General features: G+C 39.7%; 1 protein-coding gene across 2 annotated transcripts in view; it reads right to left on the bottom strand.

Moving 5' to 3' along the window:
- Positions 1 to 22153, bottom strand: part of LOC133537131 (neprilysin-like) — a 168263-nt gene that overhangs the window by 20405 nt on the left and 125705 nt on the right. For both annotated transcript variants that reach the window (XM_061878015.1, XM_061878016.1), the window contains exons 15-22: positions 16218 to 16316; positions 16071 to 16148; positions 14825 to 14928; positions 9023 to 9081; positions 8805 to 8924; positions 8571 to 8704; positions 8242 to 8307; positions 7043 to 7138 (exon numbers count right to left, since the gene is read on the bottom strand). In XM_061878015.1, the coding sequence (XP_061733999.1) occupies positions 7043 to 7138; positions 8242 to 8307; positions 8571 to 8704; positions 8805 to 8924; positions 9023 to 9081; positions 14825 to 14928; positions 16071 to 16148; positions 16218 to 16316 (756 nt within the window). The remainder of the gene's footprint in view (positions 1 to 7042; positions 7139 to 8241; positions 8308 to 8570; positions 8705 to 8804; positions 8925 to 9022; positions 9082 to 14824; positions 14929 to 16070; positions 16149 to 16217; positions 16317 to 22153) is intronic.

The raw sequence follows: 22153 nt of genomic DNA, 5'->3' as shown, positions 1-22153 counted from the left end.
TTATAAAAAAAACAGTGCTTACACTGCACTTCATAATAGCACTATTAACCAGTTATTCTAAACATTTAACTCATTCTTTTACAGTATAAAAACATTTCAAAAAACAAGTGCAACTGTACTTATTTGCACAAAAGTGTTAAAATTGTATTTCCATGGAATATTGCATTGTAACTAGTTCCACAGCAGTTTCTATCCTGTTCTTACCTTATCTCATTGATCTCATCTCACACTATATATGTGTTTATGCGTGCATACACATAGAAAACATAACAAATACATGAACATAACAATGAACAGTGCTGTACTTCTTAGATGTCAGGGCTCTATGGAATATGTACACATATTCTTAATATAGTATACATTTTAACTGACCTTTATTTGACTATGTTTGTCTTTTTGTAGGTGGCTAAAATATGCGGTGCTGCTGACCGCCGTCTAACGTTACGTTACTGTTTGTGATACAATCCCTAACATAACGTTATGTGTAGGTGCCTCATGCAACCATGCTTAAAAAAAATCACTTGACAAAAAGTATGAATAAGGTAGCGAACTACAGTGGACGCAACAGATTGACATGTTTGCAATGACGTCATAACCATAGACATCTTATAAGTAGACGCAGAATTGGCTGCTGTGACGCAAGCAATTTGGCCGCCATCTTGAAGTGGTGATGAGGAGCCGGCAAGCAGCCTAAACTGACAGTTGACAGGTACAAAACAAAGATGCTGGGCTGGTATTCAGCGTTTTCCTGCTCAAATGAGCGGACTGTTGAAAATAGGAATTGGGGGATTACTTTTCACAAGTACGATTTAACATTAACATACTATTGGTTGTATTTTGTGAAAAGAATATTACCACAGAGTTAAGCAAGAGCAAAGAACTACAATATTTGTATGTGAAAATCACAAAGAAATCTTCTGGGGGAGGATGACCCCCCTACAGGTATGTGGTTTACAAACTTTCAGGCCCACCTAAAACAAAATTCACCAGCCGCTACTGATTATGATGCATTCTCATTTTATTGTAACCACAGATAAGTCTTCAAGTAACAATATTCAAATACTAACTTTGTTGGGTAAGACAGAATTTGGTTTTATTCTGAATCCAGTGAAACAGATTGGTGGTTTTAGCTGAAATAAAGACTTTCAGGTGTTTATATATGTTTAAGTATTTGGCAGACACTTTTATCCAAAGCAACATACATGAAAAATACATATAAAACAATCACTGTAAACATGATCATTTAAAGGAAGAATGTAATATAAAATATCAATACAAAGTGTCAAGACAGAATAAACCATCTGCTGTTGCAGCAACAGAGTATAAGTCTATAACAGTGGTTCTCAACCTTTTTTCAGTGATGTACCCCCTGTGAAAATGTTTTTAATTCAAGTACCCCCTAATCAGAGCAAAGCATTTTTGCTTGAAAAAAGAGATAAAGAAGTAAAATGCAGCACTATGTCATCAGTTTCTAATTTATTAAATTGTATAACAGTGCAAAATATTGCTCATTTGTAGTGGTCTTTCTTGAACTATTAAAAAAAAAGATGTAAAAATAACTAAAAACTTATTGAAAAATAAACAAGTGGTTCTATTTTAAATAAAGATTTCTACACATAAAAGTAATCAACTTAAAGTGCCCTCTTTGAGGATTGTAATAGAGATCCATCTGGATTCATCAACTTCATTCTAAACATTTCTTCACAAAAAAAAAACTTTAACATCAATATTTATGGAACATGTCCACAAAAAATCTAGCTGTCAACACTGAATATTGCATTGTTGCATTTCTTTTCACAGTTTATGAATTTACATTCATATTTTGTTGAAGTATTATTCAGTAAATATATTTATAAAGGATTTTGAATTGTTGCTATTTTTAGAATATTTAAAAAAATATCATGTACCCCTTGGCATACCTTCAAGTACCCCCATTTGAGAACCACTGGTCTATAGGTCCGTAAGATATATAGATATCTAATGTATTCATACATTGTTTATGTAGGATGTACGCATGTATCCATCCATCCATCCATCATCTTCCATATCCGAGGTCGGGTCGCGGGGGCAACAGCCTAAGCAGGGAAACCCAGAATTCCCTCTCCCCAGCCACTTCGTCTAGCTCTTCCCGGGGGATCTCGAGGCGTTCCCAGGCCAGCCGGGAGACATAGTCTTCCCAACGTGTCCTGGGTCTTCCCCGTGGCCTCCTACCGGTGGGACGTGCCCTAAACACCTCCCTAGGGAGGCGTTCGGGTGGCATCCTGACCAGATGCCCGAACCACCTCATCTGGCTCCTCTCGATGCATGTATATATAACCTAATCATATTGTTTCTTTAACTTAAAAATAGCTGACTGTTTTTTTCCCCTTCTCTGGGATTATATTCCCAGTTCTGATCTCAGACGTCTGGTCACTTATAGCATATAAGAATATTCTATTACTGTTAAGCAAATTATGAACACGCCAAGACATGTGTCTTTTATCATAGTTACACGAATGACAAAAAAGCGCGTGAGTATCAGTGGTATTCAGTGAGGTAATATGTGCTGACAATTCATTGCTCCTGCCAAATTCATTGCTCCTGTCAAAGGAATTGCCCTGAGTGGAGCGGATCACCACTCCAAGATGGCGGCCGCGCGTCACGTCAGCGGCAATAGGCAGTAGCGCTCGATGCTGTGTCTACTTATAAGATGTCTATGGTTATAACGTTAGCAGTGAGTTTACAGCCTCACTGATTTAACTACACAACAAATAAAAGTTACGTTACTCAGCCAATAAACGTTAGCTTACATTCAAAACGTACCCTTCTTTGTGCGACTTCAAATGTCGAACGAAGTTGGAAGTTGTTGCGTCTCCGTCTGTAATCTTCCAACCGCATGTTTTGCATAAGGCAATTCCTGTTTTGTTGACCAAGTCGTACTCTTAATACCCGAACGAAACACTTTATGGCATAATTTTATTCACTTATTCTTCTGTTGTTTGAAAGCTCTTCTTCGTTGGTTTTCCTGCAATTTGATTGGATGAATGCTGTGTGACGAAAACAACGTGGATGTAATTTGATTGGCTGTAATTTGATTGGGTGTTGTACTGACAGGTAGCGCACAGGCTGTCATCGCACACATGTTGACAAACACGCGTACACAATGGAAGATACGGAGCGCTCCTGAATAACTTTTTAATCGTTGGGTTTTGGGGAAAGTTGCAAGTCATGTCAAGTCAAAAGGCTCAAGTCCAAGTCAAGTCCCAAGTCATTGATGTTAAAGTCTAAGTCGAGTTGCAAGTCTTTTTACATTTTGTCAAGTCGAGTCTAAAGTCATCAAATTCATGACTCGAGTCTGACTCGAGTCCAAGTCATGTGACTCGAGTCCACACCTCTGATTTGCAAATCATTGTATTCCGTTTATATTTACATCTAACACAATTTCCCAACTCATATGGACACGGAGTTTGTAGTTACAGGATCAATATTGGTCATATTCAAAGTCCAGGGATGTGTTTCCTGAGCTTATAAACATGATATGAATTTTTAGAAAAAAATATGGATGTAGTCACAGTAGTATCGACTAGATACACTCCTTTATTTGGTATCACGACAGTGGATGTCAGGTGTAGATCCACCCATGGCATTTGTTTACATTCTGTCATGCCAGCTTTTGTTAGCAGTGACACCGGTGAGCTATGGCATAGTGTAATGAAGCATGTTTAGCTATTCCTCGTTCCTGCTGGGATGATACTTGTAAGAAATGTACTTTATTTGTCACAGTAGATGCAAGGATTAGTGGTTTAAAAGTAGCTAAAAAACCGCAGACTGCAAATGGATGTTAGTCGACAACTAGCTGGCCATGTCTTAAAACATCTCTTCCTGAGGGCATTTCAGTGTTATAACTGAACCTTTATCGTTAGTTTTTAAGCCAGATTGTGTCACTTCTCCCTTTTCTGTCTACACGTTGTGTCTGCTTGTAAGTACTCCGTGTGTGTGCGCTACCGAACATGCTCCTCTGCTTGTAAAACCAGCAATGTCACAATGTGATGGCACGCCGTTATGCTCGTTTAATTTAAAAAAAATTAAATAAATACAATTGGGAACCCATCCATTTCTACCGCTTGTCCATTTCAGGGTGTGGGGGTGCTGGAGCCTATCTCTGCATTCAGGCACCCTGGACAAATCGGCAACTCATTGCATGGCCAACACAGAGACAGAACCGGTACTTTTCAAACAGTATAGTTACAATTTTGATTCATTAGTACCACGATACTATACTAGGGCCGGTATACGGTACAACCCTTGCGTGTACTACTAGTGGGCACGTTGCGTGTGATTTACTAAGACAGCGTGAGCAATTGAAAAGTGGTGCAGACCGCCTTATTGAAATTAGGATTTTGTGTGATCTATACGAGGCATCATCAGATACACACTCATGTACTGCACATTCATGTTTTCACGCTACTACATGTGGCGTTCTGTTATGTTTTCAAACATGCAAGAGACGTGCCACTTTTTATGGGCATTTTAGAAGCAGTTGTGCAGTGCATCCACATTGACACCATATTTATTTGTTTTATTTTATTTTACTTTTTACCACTGCAGGTGCATGGGAGAGAGGCTTAGTTTGCTTAATTCGCAAAAATGCATAATTCAAGAAGTTGTTTTCATCATACAAGAAATATCTTAATGTTGTGTATATACCGTATTTTCTGGACCATAGGGCGCACCGGATTATAAGGCGCATTAAAGGGTCATGTTATGATTTTTGTATTTAAAACACCAACTTGTGGTCTACATAACATGTAATGGTGGTTATTTGGTCAAAATGTTACATAAATGATGTTTTACAGCTCATCTTCAAGCCGCTTTCTGACAGTCTCTTCAGGATGCGCTATTTTGTGGGCGGTCTTATTTACGTGGCTCACCTTAGGCAGCGTCTTTTCTCCGCCATCTTTGTTGTAGCGTACGAGGACGGGAGTTGAAGAAATGTCAAAAGATAAAGCTTACGGTTTTAATGACATTCAGACTTTACGTCAATCAATAACGAAGCAGCATCTCCTCATCCGTGGCTCACTAGTGCAACAACAACATCGGAAATGTGTCCTGTGAAAAACTGTCCGACCGGAACCCACGAATAACTAAAGTTCATTGGGTGAATAATGTAAACTCATTACACCGGTATGTTTAAGCGCTTCCGTAGCGTGATATAAATTAGAACTTTACACTACTTTATATCAGAAATGGCCAAAGCAGTGGGTGATTGTCCCAAAACGACAAGATAGAGAAAAAGATGTGCGCAAATTTTCAGGGCTTATGCAGATCTCAAATACACATCAGCAGGTACCAGAAGGTAAGAACAGTTGGTTTTGCATAATATTGTGAAACAAAACGCCAGATAATGTCTGCTAATGGGTGCCATTTTACGGTCCTTACACACACACACCATAGTATTATTTTTATCTCTGACTATGGTAGCCTAATGGACCGACAATCCATCAAGCGGTGCGGCTTAAAAGTCATACCAAAACATTTCGACGGATTTTTGAGTGCCGTGTGTTATGTTCATTATTTTCAATGGAACATCTAAAGTTTTGGTGTTTACTGCCGTCATATTGCAGTCACATATCTCTTGTGGGACTGCCATCTACTGGTCACACTTATCATTACAATAAAATAGCTTTGAGGTTAGTAAGCACAACCAGAATTAAGTTTTTGATTGATTGATTGAAACTTTAATTAGTAGGTTGCAAAGTTCCGTACATATTCCGTACAATTGACCACTAAATGGTAACACCCGAATACGTTTTTCAACTTGTTTAAGTCGGGGTCCACGTAAATCAATTCATGGTACAAATATATACTATCAGTAGAATACAGTCATCACACAAGTTAATCATCAGAGTGTATACATTGAATTATTTACATTATTTACAATGTGGGGGGTGGGATGAGGTTTTGGTTGATATCAGCACTTCAGTCATCAACAATTGCATCATCAGAGAAATGGACATTGAAACAGTGTAAGTCTGACTTAGTAGGATATGTACAGCCAACAGAGAACATAGTGAGTTCAGATAGCATAAGAACAAGTATATACATTAGAAATACATTTGATTATTTACATTTGGTTATTTACAATCCGGGGGGATGGGATGTGAAGGGGGAGGGTGTTAGTAAAGGGTTGAAGTTGCCTGGAGGTGTTGTTTTAGAGCGGTTTTGAAGGAGGATAGAGATTCACTTACTTTTACACCTGTTAGGAGTGCATTCCACATTGATGTGGCATAGAAAGAGAATGAGTTAAGACCTTTGTTAGATCGGAATCTGGGTTTAATGGGGTTTGTGTAGCTCCCCCTGGTGTTGTGGTTATGGCGGTCATTTGAAGTAGTTTGATATTTTTACTTCGGTATCAGGGAGGTGTAGCGGATTTTATAGACTAGGCTCAGTGCAAGTTGTTTTACTCTGTCCTCGACCCTGAGCCAGCCCACTTTGGAGAAGTGGGTTGGAGTGAGGTGTGATCTGGTGTGGAGGTCTAAAAGTAACCTGACTAACTTGTTCTGGGATGTTTGAGTCTAGATTTGAGGGGTTTTGAGGTGCTGGGGTACCAGGAGGTGCAAGCGTAATCGAAAAAGGGTTGAACGAGAGTTCACGCTAGAATCTTTAAGGTGCTTTTGTTGACCAGAGAGGAGATTCTGTAGAGAAATCTCGTTCTTTGGTTGACCTTTTTGATAACCTTGGTTGCCATTTTATCACAGGAAAGATTGGCCTCTAGAATGGAACCTAGGTAGGTGATATCATCTTTCCTGGTGATAACAATGTCACCCACTTTTTATAGTGAAGTCAGTGACTTTCTTAAGGTTGATGTGGGACCCAAACAGGATGGATACATTAGCAACACCGGGTTGTAAGGCGCATGGTCGATTTTTGAGAAAATGAAAGGATTTTAAGTGCACCTTAATAGTCCGAAAAATACAGAATATGCCCTTTACTTTTAGCTGCCCTATTACAACTGTCAAATATTGATTCGTTCACCATTTTACTGTCATCCATCATCCACTACCTGAGCAAAGTTGAGGAAGAAGAGTTGATCGTGGGAAAGGTTCATTCCTGGCAGTCGTGGCTCCTCCCCATGTTTCCTCACATAGTTCTTGTAGGCCTGCAAATAGAAAAAAGTGGTATGTAATGGAACGCTATAATTGTTTATACAAATAAATTGTCTGTCTCTGTTAATTCAAGACATACAGTCGCGATCAAAAGTTTACATACACTAAAGAACATAATGTCATGGATGTCTAGAGTGATTGGAGCACATACTTGTTGGTCACAAAAGAACATTAATGAAGTTTGGTTCTTTTATGAGTTTATAATGGTTTTCTGAAAATGTGACCATAATCTGCTGGGTCAAAGGTTCATTCATACTGACATCACTCGAACAAAGATAAGACCTTCTGGAGGAAAGTTCGGTGGTCAGATGAAACAAAAAATTAGCTGTTTGGCCACAATACCCAGCAAATGTTTGGAGAAGAAAAGGTGAGGCTTTTAATCCCAGGAAAACCAGGCCTACTGCCAAGCATGGTGGTGGTAGTATTATGCTCTGAGCCTGTTTTGCTGCAGTGGAACAGGTGCTTTAAATTGGACAATGAAAAAAGTGGATCACCTCCAAATTCTTCAGGACAACCTAAAATCATCAGCGCGAAAGTTTGGTCTTGGGCGCAGTTGGGTGTTCCAACTGGAAAATGACCCCAAACGCACGTTTAGGTAGAGAAATGGCTAAATCAGGTTAGAATTCATGTTTTAGAATGGCCTTTCCAAAGTCCTGACTTAAATGTGTGGACAATGCTGAAGAAACAAGTCCAACAAATTTAACTGAACTGCACCAATTTTGTCCAGAGGCATGGTCAAAAATTCAACCAGAAGCTTGCCAGAAGCTTGTGGATGGCTACCAAAAGCTCCATATTGCAGCGAAACTTGCCAAGGGATATGTAACCAAATATTAATATTGCTCTATGTATACTTTTGACCCAGCAGATTTGGTCACATTTTCAGTAGACTCATAATCCATCCATCCATCCATTTTCTACCACTTTTCCCGTTCGGGGTCGCGAGGGGTACTGATTCATAAAAGAACACAACTTTATGAATGTTTTTTGTGAACAAGGATGTGCTCCAATCACTCTATCACACATAAATACATTATGTTCTTTCCAAGCGTATGTAAACTTTTGATCGCGACTGCATTACTAAATAAGTCTGTCATACCTGATAGGCCTGCCGTATTCCACCGTTATCAGCAATGTTCTCACCCAGGGTGAGGTTACCATTTAACTGGAGAAGGGAACAACACAGGTAGTTGTGTTTAAAGTGCGTAACAATGCAGTATTTACGAACATACAAGAAAAAAAGAGTAAGAAACATTAGGAGAGTGAAGAGAGAGGAGGTGCTGATTTATCTGTCAACACAAAATAGAAAATAATCCTGAAGCAGAGAGGAGGTGAGACAGGGATGAGATGGGTAAAAAAAGATAGTGAAATAGAACGCCTGGTGCAGTGTGAGAAAAGCAGGCTGCTTAAAGAATGAACAGAACTTACGTGAAGTCCATTGAGCAGGTCCCATGTGAAGTTGCTGTACTGATCCACAATACACCTAGACAGTTCCAAGAAGTTTTGAGCCGAGTCGGGCGTCCACCAGTCCCTCAGGTCGCCATTCTCATCATATTTCTTACCTATGAGATACGAATAAAAACATTGCGTACGTACAAATCTGCTACCAAAGGTTTGCGTGAAAAGAATTCCAAGACTTCGTATGAGTAACGCAGTAATTACCTGTGTTGTCGAAGCCGTGCGTGATCTCATGACCGATGACTGCGCCGATTCCTCCGTAATTGAGAGATTTGGCCTGGCCTTGACTGAAGAATGGAGGCTGCAGGATACCAGCAGGGAATACTGCAACCACAGGCAAGACAGAAAAGATTGGTAGTAAAGTAAGAAAAAAACAAAAATGAACAATGCTGCATGTGTCGATGTGTGCACATATGAAATACCTATATGGTTTATTCTAGACGAGTAGAAAGCATTAATGACAGCCGCTCCCGAAACCCACCTGGAAAAAGAGTTTAATTAAACAGTGGGTCTTTGAGGACATTGTACTGCAATCACTGAGTTAATGTGAATCCTTGAAGGAAACCTCAGTATTCACACACTAGCCTCACGTGCTAGAAGAAGTCTATTGAAATTGCACTTGTGAAGAACAAAATGTCATGGCTGTCTTGACTTTCCAATCAGTTCTACAAGTCTAATTTTTGTGTGATAGAATGATTGAAGCACATACTTGTTTGTCACGTAAAACATTCATGAAGTTTGGTTCTTTTATGAATTTCTTGTGGGTCTACTGAAAGTGTGACCAAATCTGCTGGGTCAAAACATAGCAATGTAAATATTTGGTTATGTGTACCTTTGCAAGTTTCACTGCAATAATGCGCTTTTGGTAGCCATCAAGCTTCTGCTTGAATTTTTGACCACTCCTCTTGATAGGTGCAGTACAGTTAAATGTGTTGGTTTTCTAACATAGACTTGTTTTTTCAGCATTGTCTACATGTTTAAGTCGGGACTTTGAGAAGGCAATTCTAAAACCTTAATTCCAGCCTGATTTAGTCATTCCTTTACAACTGTTGATGTGTGTTTGGGGTTATTGTCCTGCTGGAACATCTAACTGCGCCCAAGACCCAACCTCCGGTCTGAATTTAGATTGTCCTGAAGAATTTGAAGGTAATCCTCCTTTATTATTGTCCCATTTACTCTCTGTAAAGCACCAGTTCCATTGTCAGCAAAACAGGCTGTAGGATTGGGTGTTCCTGGGTATTGTTGCCAAACAGCTACATTTTTGTTTCGTCTGACATTATATGGACAAAGATAAGCACTTCTGGAGGAAAGTTCTGTGGTCAGATGAAACAAAAAATGAGCCACAATACAGTACATACAAGTATATGCTCCAATAACTCTATCACAAAAAAATAAAAGTTGTAAAAATTATTGGAACCTCAAGACCGCCATGACATTATGTTCTTGTAAGTTTGAGTTTACGTTAACATGTGATTCATTAAAAAAACCTATCAGATTATCATAAATGAACAAGGATTAAAAACGCTACATGTTGAACCTGGAAGTTGGTGCTCGTTACATGGTGCAAAGATGAGTGATGAGAGGCCACTTTCACTTCAAAACACACTCCGAAGGAACGTTAGATAAAACTGACGTAATTTGTTGGCATTGTAGCGACAAACGTCAAACTGACTGCAGATACATCCATTATTGCTTGTCTCTACCCCGGCAGCGGATAAAACTCACCAAAAATTACGGAGAGGGTCTATGATGATTGGTTGTCTGTGGATTTTCTCATTCATCCAGGGCATTGTAATCTCAGAGCATTCAATCGATCGCAATCGGACTGTTTAGTTTGCCTTAGAAGACGTTTCGTCTCTCATCCAAGTAGGCTTCATCAGTTCATAATCATAGATTTAGATTGGTCGGATCTAGTCTTAGATTCAGATTGGTCAGATCATGTACAATATAGTCTTAGACTTAGATTAGTTTGATCCAGTCTAGCGGCTGAACTGGAGTATGAAATGATTTCGCCTTCTTGGATGAGAGGCGAAACGTCTTCCAAGACAAACCGAACAGTCCAGTTGTGATCGATTGAATGCCCTGAGATCAGACCTGGACAAAATACGGGCCTCTTGCGGCCCGTTAAGATATTTAGTCTGGCCTGCCGGACGTTCTACATAATTTTTTTTAGACCTTCAACATCTAAACTGTCGCCACCATTATGATGTGCAGTGCTGTTTTTAAATGACCGTAAGTATTGAACTAGAGAAAGTAATTCAATGGTCAAAATCTGCGCTTTTGGCTTTTATACGTGTTTGTTTTCAGAGCAGCTGATGAGGAAGCACATTTTTACGTGATAATATATCATATTGTAGGTGTTTAGTACACTTTCCATTCATATTTTGCTGTTTTTTTTTCATTTATGTTGTATTTTGCTTTATTTTAAAAGATACACAACTATAGAGGAGCTGGTCTGAGAAGTAAAAGATGGGCGATGTTTATTGTTATTGTTCAGTGTTTCATTGTTCATAGTTAATATTATATATCCCACTTTCTTTATTTTCATGTACATTTTGGGTGTCCCTTTCAGTAAAAACTGTAAAATTCCATTCCGTTTTTTTTTAGGTGGTCTGTCATCACGTTTTTAGAACATTGTGACTTTTGGTATTAGTGTTCCTGAAAAAAAGTGACCCAAACACACATACCATACAGAAGATTTCAACAGCTAAATGTGTATATATCATTTATACACAGATACACTTTGGCCCCTCAGACACTTTTTTCTCTAAATGTGGCCCTCCGAGTCAAAATATTTGCCCAGCTCTGCCTGAGATAATGATTGGTTGATTTACATATGAAGAGTCACAATTGGCCAAGATCAAACAATGTCAGCAGCGGTGGCAGAAACCACATTAGCGAGTCTTGTTTAAATAACAATGTTTCTTCCAGGGTTTGATCAAAAGGCCGGTACTTTTATTTTAAAAACATTATTTTCAACATTTTATAAACATTATGTTTTGTTGTGGCTAATTCGACAGCCAGTGCAGAGCTGTCTGAGCGAACTACTCAGAGAGGCAATCGGAAGGTGTCAATGCTGCATTGTTAACAATAGTATAAAAGTTACATAGGATTCCAGTCAAGGCATGAAAATATGTTCACTATTATTGATTTCCGTTCATGTGTTCAGGTTGTTTATGTGAGACAAATGTTTTGCACTTGTCATGGTCATTTTGCCATTGAGTTTTCTGCTAAAACAGTAATTTATCCTGTGCTGAAAAGTCTACATTCCAATAGAGCAGTGGTTCTCAACCTTTTTTCAGTGATGTACCCCCTGTGAACATTTTTTTAATTCAAGTACCCCCTAATCAGAGCAAAGCATTTTTGGTTGGAAAAAAGAGATAAAGAAGTAAAATACAGCTCTATGTCATCAGTTTCTGATTCATTAAGTTGTATAACAGTGCAAAATATTGCTCATTTTTAGTGGTCTTTCTTGAACTATTCGGAAAAAAAGATATAAAAATAACTAAAAACTTGTTGAAAAATAAACAAGTGATTCAATTATAAATAAAGATTTGTACACATAGAAGTAATCGTCAACTTAAAGTGCTCTCTTTGGGGATTGTAATAGAGATCCATCTGGATTCATCAACTTAATTCTAAACATTTCTTCACAAAAAAATAAATCTTTAACATCAATATTTATGGAACATGTCCACAAAAAATCTAGCTGTCAACACTGAATATTGAATTGTTGCATTTCTTTTCACAGTTTCTGAACTTATATTCATATTTTGTTGAAGTATTATTCAATAAATATATTTATAAAGGATTTTTAAATTGTTGCTTTTTTTAGAATATTGTTGAAAAAATCTCAAGTACCCCTTGGCATACCTTCAAGTACCCCCAGGGGTACACGTACCCCCATTTGCGAACCACTGCAATAGATTATATATGTTTTTTTTTTTTTTATATTTTTACTGTTAAACTAGCTTTGATTTAATGTTTCCACTGTCCCCATTGTGTAAGTGGGACTGCAAATTTCCAAGTTAAAATTAATGTAAAAATGTAAAAAATCCAGACAAAGGAAATGTTTCCAGTTTGTGTTTATTATGATAAACATTCAAATTCAGCATTTATTCCCTCTGCAGAGGTGTTTGGTGGAAGATTGTACATTAAGTTGAGATATATGTACCTTGAGGGGGGGGTGGCAGTGGGGTTGAGGAGGGCGGGGTTTGGTAGTTACGAGGTGGTGTATATTGTAGCGTTCCGGAAGAGTTAGTGCTGCAAGGGGTTCTTGGTTTTTGTTCTGTTGTGTTTATGTTGTGTTACGGTGCGGATGTTCTCCCGAAATGTGTTTGTAAACCCACACTTAACAAGAATAACAGTGTGGCGCATATTTGTAATAGTGTTGAAGTTGTTTATAGACCCACCCTCAGTGTGACCTGTATGGCTATTGATCAAGCATGCCTTGCATTCACATGTGTGTGCAAAAGCCGCCAATATTATGTGAGTGAGCCGGCACACTGTTTGTATGGAGGAAAAGCGGAGGTGACGACGGGTTGTAGAGGACGCTAAAGGCAGTGCCACACCCTCAATATTGTTGTCCGGGTGGAAATCGGGAGAAATTCAGGAGAATGGTTGCCCCCGGAGATTTTCGGGATGGTCACTGAAATGCGGGAGTGTCCTGGGAAAATCAGGAGGTTTTGCAAGTATGTTAATGTAGCGACCTACTTTTGCCGTGTAGATTGTAATTTAGCTTTCTACAATTTTCTGGCGATAGCTTCTCCTGTAGCTTAGCTTCATTTAATTGAGAGTAACTTGTAGCTTACCTTACTACATTTTCCAAGTAGCTTGCCCATCACTGATTATCTTTCCTATTAGTGTACTTGTTTTGCTTTATTATTGCAAATACTTTGATCATCTTGTGATCCAGGAACGTTTAAAAACGGTTCCCGGATCACATTCTAACAACAATATTGCATTTGTGTCCAAATATTGGGTTAATTTGTTAAGCAAATTGTAATTATGCAAGCAATCCAAGAGCGTGATTAATCTGGTTTAAAAATAAAAATCACAATAATTTGACAGCCGTAGTTTATGTAGTATATGAAAGAAACATATGTTGTATTGCAATGCTGTCATTAGTTGCACTGAATGAGAATGCATCAATCCATACAGCTGGGAAGTTGGCAACTGCCCACATGAAGATTCCGAGGGCCAACATCACAGTGTTCCAGTTAAAAGTGAAAAACAACAAAATTATGGCGGAAGATGTCTAGTAAATTTAAAACCCAGTACCTATGCAGCATTGATCATTTTGATTTACATGAGAAAAAAAAATGTACACGGACAATATACCGTAGTAATAAAAAAATCCAATTTTTGTATGCAAAACAGATTGTGCTGATAGTTGGAGATAAATACAGTTCCTATCATTTCTAATTGGCCAGTGCACATATGTACCATACAATTTGGTAATATTGATGTACTCAATGAGGAGCGTGCCAGTGTTTCCTGTGTGTAAATTCTGGAACGCAGCATAATTTTTCTGCAAATACTTGCCACCTACTCAGTGGCCTTGTGGTCAAGGTGTACGCCCAGAAAAAGGTAGGTTGTGAGTTCAAACCCTGGCTGAGTCAAACCAAAGACTATAAAAATGGGACCCATTACCTCCTCTGCATAAAGGGTTGGAATTGGGGGTTAAATCAACAAAATTATTCCCTGGCGCGGCCACTGCTGCTGCTAACTGCTCCTCTCACCTCCCAGGGGGTGAACAAGGGGATGGGTCAAATGCAGAGGACAAATTGCACCACGCTTTGTGTGTGTGTGTGTGTGTTGTGTGTGTGTGTGTGTGTGTGTGTGTGTGTGTGTGTGTGTGTGTGACTATCTTTGGTACTTTAACATGACGCAACGTTCTCATTGCTAACAACTTTATCTGTCCTATTTGACTTTATTAACTTAAGAAAACTAGTGGGGTTTTTTTCATGGTACAGTTAATACATCAGTGTGTTAGTCATTTGGGCTACTTGTTGATACAGTATGACAACAGAACTTTTAGAAATAAAAACTCTTTGTAATTTGCTTTGTTTGTTTCACGAATATAACGTCATAATGATATCTGATCCCAAATGTGGGATGATTTAGTTTTGGTGGCGCGCCGTAATCCTTTCAATGCTATTGTTTTTTGTGTTCATTGCCAAAAATTCTACTGCTGTAATGTGTATCGTAAAATGTGTTCTCACTCGTCTTTGTTGACTTTCTCCCTGAGTTTCTCCAGGCGTTTCCTTTGCATGTACTCCATGATACGCAGGCTGTTTTCAAAGAACTCCTCCTCACTGTAGTGCAGCTAACACCAACACACAGCCAAAGAACAAGACAGGAAGATCAGTCTGATAAGTCATGGATCCATCTTCGCCACAGCGTTCGAGAGAGTCAACATTATAGTAAGTTTCTCGCTACAATACAGTCATTGTGTACCATGTTACATAGATGGTATGTACAGTCGTGGTCACAAGTTTACATACACTTGTAAAGAACATAATGTCATAGCTGTCTTAAGTTTCCAATAATTTCTATAACTTTTTTTTTTTTTTTGATGGAGTGATTAGAGCACATACTTGTTGGTCCCAAAAAAACATTCATGAAGTTTGGTTCTTGTATGAGTTTATTATGGGTCTACTGAAAATGAGACCTAATCTGCTTGGACAAAAGTATACATACAGAAATGTTAATATTAGGTTACATGTCCCTTGGAAGTTTCACTGCAATAAGGCGCTTTTGGTAGCCATCCACGAGCTTCTGGTTGGATTTTTGACCACTCCTCGTGACAAAATTGGTGCAGTTCAGCTAAATTTGTTGGTTTTCTGAAGTGGACTTGTTTCTTCAGCATTGTCCACACATTTAAGTCAGGACTTTGGGAAGGCCATTCTAATTCCTTAATTCTCGCCTGATTTAGCCATTCCTTTACCACTTGTGATGTGTGTTTATGGTCATTGTCCTGTTGGAACACCCAACTGCGCCCAAGACCCAACCTGCCGGCTGATGATTTTAGGCTGTCCCGAAGAATTTAGAGGTAATCTTCCTTTTCATAGTCCCATTTACTCTCTGTAAAGCACCAGTTCCATTGGCAGCAAAACAGGCCCAGAGCATAATACTACAACCATCTGACATCACATGGACAAAGATAAGACCTTCTGGAGGAAGGTTCTGTGGTCAGATGAAACAAAAATTGAGCTGTTTGACCACAATACCCAGCAATATGTTTGGAGGAGAAAAGGTGATGCCATAAAAAAAAATCATAAAAGAACCAAACTTCATGAATGTTTTTTTTGTGACTAACAAGTATGTGCTTAAATCCCTCTATCACAAAAAATAAGAGTTGTAGAAATGATTGGAAACTCAAAACAGCCATGACATGTTCTTCACAAGTGTATGTAAACATTTGACCACGACTGTATATAACACATCACATATGTTATAGACACATACATCTTTGTACTCGTCATTGAGGTATTTGTCATCCATGATGTCTTCAGAGTAGCCAATTTGTTCCTTGATTGCTCGAGCCTGAAAGGTAAAATGTTCACAATCTTATATGATGTTAAATCTTAACACCGCTGTGAATGTCATCAATACCTTTTGCTCGGCTGCTTTCTTGGTGTCGGGATCCATCCAGGTCAGTTCGTGGAGGTTCCTGATGAAAACTTCCTGAATCTCATTGATCATCTCTTCCATCTAAAGAAAGTCAAAGATAAGTCGCTGCTTTACTGCAGATCTGTTCAAACCTTTGTGCTATGTAAGTTAATATGTTGTTAACATTCAGTGTTTTATTGTTCATAGTTAATATCCCAAATCACACTTTCTTTATTTTCAAGTCCATATTGGGTGTCCCATTCAGTAAAAAGCTGTAAAATTCCATTCTGTTTTTTTTGTTTTTTTAGGTGGTCTGTCACAACGTTTTTAGAACATTGTGACTTTTGTTATTAGTGTCCCTCATGAGGTCTGCTTAGAGAGAAAACAGCAGATTTATTGAAGACCCAACATTTTTCTGAGGCTGGTCAAAATCAAGGGGAAATAATGGAAGCATTGTGGAGGTTGGCTTTTGAACTGTTTCCTGGTCCAAAGTAACAGCGACACTATCAATATGTGAACTTTCCTACGAGGGAAAAAAACTTTCTGGACCAAGTATACTGCAATGTGAGGGGAGCTTACAAGGCTGTACCCAGACCACACTTTGGACTATCTGATCACATCTCAGCTTTCCTATATCCAGCGTACAGACAACGCCTTAAGCAAGCCCCCCCAGTGAGAAAAACTGTACAAGTGTGGAATGAAGACACTGCACTAGTGCTTCAGGACTGCTTTGGGAGTACAGACTGGGACATGTTCAAAACTGCTGCTCAGAGGGATGATGGTACTGTGGACATAGAGGAATATGCTTCCAGTGTTACTGGCTACATCAGCACATGTGTGGAAAACATTTTTCCCACAAAACAATACAAGATATACCCAAACCAAAAACCCTGGATTAACTGTGATGTTCGGTCCAAGCTACATGCCCGCTCCACTGCATTTGTCTCAGGCAACGCTGAGGACTACAAGAAGGCCAAGGGACAATACAGACAATACAGGGGCGGTATAGCTCGTTTGGTAGAGCGGCCGTGCCAGCAACTTGAGGGTTGCAGGTTCGATCCCCGCTTCCGCCATCCTAGTCACTGCCGTTGTGTCCTTGGGCAAGACACTTTACCCACCTGCTCCCAGTGCCACCCACACTGGTTTAAATGTAACTTAGATATTGGGTTTCACTATGTAAAGCGCTTTGAGTCACTAGAGAAAAAGCGCTATATGAATATCATTCACTTCACTTCACAGACAAAAGCTGGAGGGATTCTACTCCACCACAGATTCGCAGCACATGTGGCAAGGCCTGCAGCACATCACAGACTACAAGCAGGGGAGCAGGGGGGTCACAAACAGGCAACGATCACTGCCAGATGAGCTGAATGAGTTCTACGCCCGCTTCGAGGTCCTCAACACCAACCAACAGAGAGATCGCACGCAGGACCCACCACTCACTGTGACAACAGCAGAGGTAGATACAGTTCTGAGGAGAACAAACCCACAGAAGGCAGCCGGCCCAGACAACATCCCTGGCCAGACCCTCAGGGTGTGTTCATCAGAGCTGGCTAACGTACTTGCTGACATATACAACTTGTCAATAGCACAAGCTGTTGTGCCCACCTGCTTCAAGACCACCACCATCGTGCCCCTGCCAAAGAAAAATACTGTGACCTGTCTGAATGACTATCACCCTGTTGCACTCACCCCAATAGTGATGAAGTGCTTCGAGAGGATAGTCATGTCACACATCAAGAAGACCATCCCAGACACACTGGACCCTCTACAGTTTGCCTACCGGCAGAACCGGTCCACTGAGGATGCACTCAACACCGTCATCCACACCACCCTCACCCACTTAGAGGGTAAGGACACTTATGCCAGGCTATTATTCATCGGCTACAGCTCTGCTTTAAACACGGTCATCCCACAAAAACTAATTGGTAAACTCCTCACTGTTGGTCTGACATCAACTCTCTGTGAATGGGTCCTGAACTTCTTCACAAACCGGCCCCAGTCAGTTAGAATCGACAACCAGATATCAGGCACAAAGGTTCCAAGCATAGGGACCCCCCAAGGCTGCGTGCTGAGCCCCCTACTGTACACCCTCTTCACACACGACTGTGTGGTCTCCCAAAACAACACCAGTATCATCAAGTTTGCAGATGATACTACAGTCGTCGGACTGATCAGCGGGGGAGCTGAGGCAGCGTACAGAAGGGAGGTAGCGGAACTGGTAGCTTGGTGTCAGGATAATAATCTCTCCTTGAACACAGACAAGACCAAGGAGATGATTATTGACCCACTGAGAAGGAGTGCACAGTACACACCTTTGTACATAGGGGTGACAAAGGTGGACAAGGGTGAAAACCTTTAAATTCCTTGGGACCCGCATCAGCGAGGACCTCACCTGGGATCACAACACCCAAAAAACAATAAAGAAAGCCCAGCAGCGACTGTACTTCCTAAGAAGGCTGAGAAAATTTGGTATGCCACCCAAAATTCTCAGCAGCTTCTATGGTAGTACGGTTGAGAGTGTCCTTACCAGCTCAATCACGGTCTGGTATGGGAACTGCACTGCTAAGGACAGGAAGGCACTCCAGTGAGTGATTAAAACTGCTCAATACATATCAGGAGCAGCCTTCCCCTCACTACATGTATTCTACCAGGGCCACCAGGAGAGCAAACAACATCATAAAGGACAGTACACACCCCCAGCACAGTCTCTTCAGCCTCCTACCATCAGGCAGACGATACAGGAGCCTGAAATCCAGGACTACGAGACTAACAGTTTCTACCCACAGGCCATCAGGCTTGTGAATGGTAACTTGTGAATGCTAGCTCTCCCCCCCCATTTTTACTTTGTCTTTTTGAACAAAAGACAGGTACCTTGATCACCCCCAAACTGTGAACCATCACTGTAGACACTTTTCACCTTTGATCACTAAAGACACTTTAACTGCTGCTGTGACCCAAGGTCACCTCCATATTTATACTGTTGACTGTCAATCAGAATGTGCAATAATGTTATGTACTTACTGTGCCTTGTATATACATTTTAATTTTTTTTATTTTTTTAGTTAAGTACTGTGTGACTTGTTGAAGGGTGGACTAGCAAAGTAAGACTTTCATTGTACGATAAACTGTCTGTTTAACTGTGAATATGACACTAAACAATCTTGAATCTTGAATCTGTCCTGGGAGTGTCCATTACTCCAAAAGCTAATGCTATTTCAACACTGAAGGAGCTATGATATAACTCGAGCTCACTCCAGAACAAGCACACAGATGTTTTTTATGTGATTGTGGGGACGGCGTGGCGAATTTGGTAGAGTGGCTGTGCCAGCAATCCGAGGGTTACAGGTTCAATCCCCACCTTCTACCATCCAAGTCACGTCCGTTGTGTCCTTGGGCAAGACACTTCACCCTTGCTCCTGTTGGTTCCTGGTGAGCGCCTTGCATGGCAACTCCCGCCGTCAGTGTGTGAATGTGTGTGTGAATGGACGAATGTGGAAATACTGTCAAAGCGCTTTGGGCTCCTTAAAAAGGGGTAAAAAAGCATACAAGTACAACCCATTTACCATTAATCACATAAATCTCAAGTATATTCTGTCAGAATTCCACCGGCATTTCACTACAGAAACCCAGGGTAACAATATGCTGGATATACTCTCAATATTTAAATATGTGCTCTGGACTTGAGTTAAAATGCGAGTACAATCGTCCCTTTGAACCAAACCAAAAACTAGTGAAGTTGGGACGTTGTGTAAATCGTATTTGAAAACAGAATACATTGATTTGCAAATCCATTTCAACCTATATTCAATTGAATGGACTGGAAAGACAAGATACTTAACGTTCTAACTGGTAAACTTTATTTTAGGCGATTTGGAATTTGATGCCTGGAACATGTTTCAAAATAGCTGTAAAAAGTGGCAAAAAAGACTGAGAAAGTTGAGGAATGCTCATCAAACACTTATTTGGAAAATCCCACAAGTGAACAGGCTAATTGGGAACAGGTGGGGGCCATGATTGGGTATAAAAGCAGCTTCCATGAAATGCTTAGTCATTCACAAACAAGGATGAGGCGAGGGTCACCACTTTGAGCAAATTGTCCAACAGTTTAAGAACAACATTTCTATTGCAAGGAATTTAGGGATTTCACCAAAAACGTTCCGTACTATCATTAAAAGGTTCAGATGAATCTGGGGAAATCAGTGCACGTAAGCGGCAAGGCAGAAAACCAACATTGAATGCCCGTGACTTTCGATCGCTCAGGCAGTATTGCATTAAAAACCGACATCAGTATGTAAAGGATATCACTGCATGGGCTCAGGAACATTTCAGAAAACGTAAAATACTACAACGGACACCCCTGACTGTTGAACAACTTAAGCTGTACATCAAGCAACAATGGAAAAGAATTGCACCTGAAAATCTTAAATTGGTCTCCTCACTTCCCAAACATTTACTGAGTGTTGTTTAAAGAAAAGACCATGTAATTCAGTGGTAAACATGCCCCGATGCAAACTTTTTTGCAATATGTTGCTGCAATTAAATTCTAAGTTAATGATTATTTGCAAAAAAAAGTGTGTTTCTCAGTTTGAACATTAAAGTCTATTCAATTTAATATAAGTTGAAAAGGATTTGGAAATCATTGCATTATGTTTTTTATTGACCATTTACACAACATGCCAACTTCACTGGTTTTTGGGTTTTGTATATAGCGCTTCCCGATGTTGCAGCTTCACTTTATTGTAGATTTCTAAAACAATAGTTTGTTTTAGCAAGTTCCACAGGTTGTTGGTCTAAATGAAGTCTAATGTATCATATGTATCACAGTGCAGTATGTGTTTCACTTTATTTTAGCATTATGCTATGGCAATCGATATGTTGTGTTGATTTATAAATATATATTTACCAAGCAGGACTTACAGTACCAAGATAGGGGTGGACCCTACCAAACACGGCTAACCCAATCATATTGAATACATTTAAAGTGCCATATGTTCTTAAAATCAGGTAGATATCAAAGCTACACAAAAAACAACACATTGGATCCCAACAAAAAAAAAAAAAAACATTTACAATTGAAAGCCATTGACATGTTAACGTCAAACTATTGCAATCCATTAATATTTAGAGTACCCGCTTTATTTATATTCTTGTCTACCAGATGGTGCTACTTTTTACCATGCCAAGCATGCAGCAAAATGTCACTCTTTTTACTGTTTTCAACAAGGGTGCATTGCTACTAAAATGAAGTGTTTGTTGCGGCAGTGCCCCTAAATTTCACTTAACACTACAACACTATATTGTGTGAGTTTCAGTACACCGTGAACCTGTTGGGAAATCAATATAGTTGACTGAGGGACGGCCGTAAAAACACGCGGTCAAACTAGAAGAAATCGCACACATGCACAAACACACAGTTGGATAAGGTCCAAGAGATGCCAGATACAATATGTCATTTTGACAAAAGCACACAGTCACAGACACACACGGAGATGTGAGTACACAATTTGACTCAACCACACATTGACAAAAAATACTGATTTAGTGTGCATAGTGTATATAGCCCTGCCCCATTTTTTATATATTGTTTTTCAAATCACCCGACATGTATACTGAGTATATGTACATAATTTATCCATTTTTTAACATAATATTTTATATATACATCTCACAGGTTATATATCTTATTGAATGTATCAAATGTGATGAATATTTAATGGATCACAATGGAAACAAGCCTTTTGGCTTTTGTGCCATCCATTTTCCGTACATGGATTCAATTCTTTAAGGTGTCAAACTTTTCAATCAATCAATCAATTTATACGATGTGTGAGGAAAAAGTAAACATTAGACTCACAGTGGAGAGAGATGGGCATAATCCACTATTTCGGGGGTCAGCAACCAGCAGCTCTTTCGCACCCCCCTAGTGGCTCCCTGGA

This window comes from Nerophis ophidion, linkage group LG18, assembly GCF_033978795.1.
Source record: "Nerophis ophidion isolate RoL-2023_Sa linkage group LG18, RoL_Noph_v1.0, whole genome shotgun sequence".
In the NCBI taxonomy this organism is placed as follows: Eukaryota; Metazoa; Chordata; class Actinopteri; order Syngnathiformes; family Syngnathidae; genus Nerophis; species Nerophis ophidion.
Note: the sequence above shows the minus strand (reverse complement) of the source record. Positions and strands in the feature narration are given on the sequence as shown.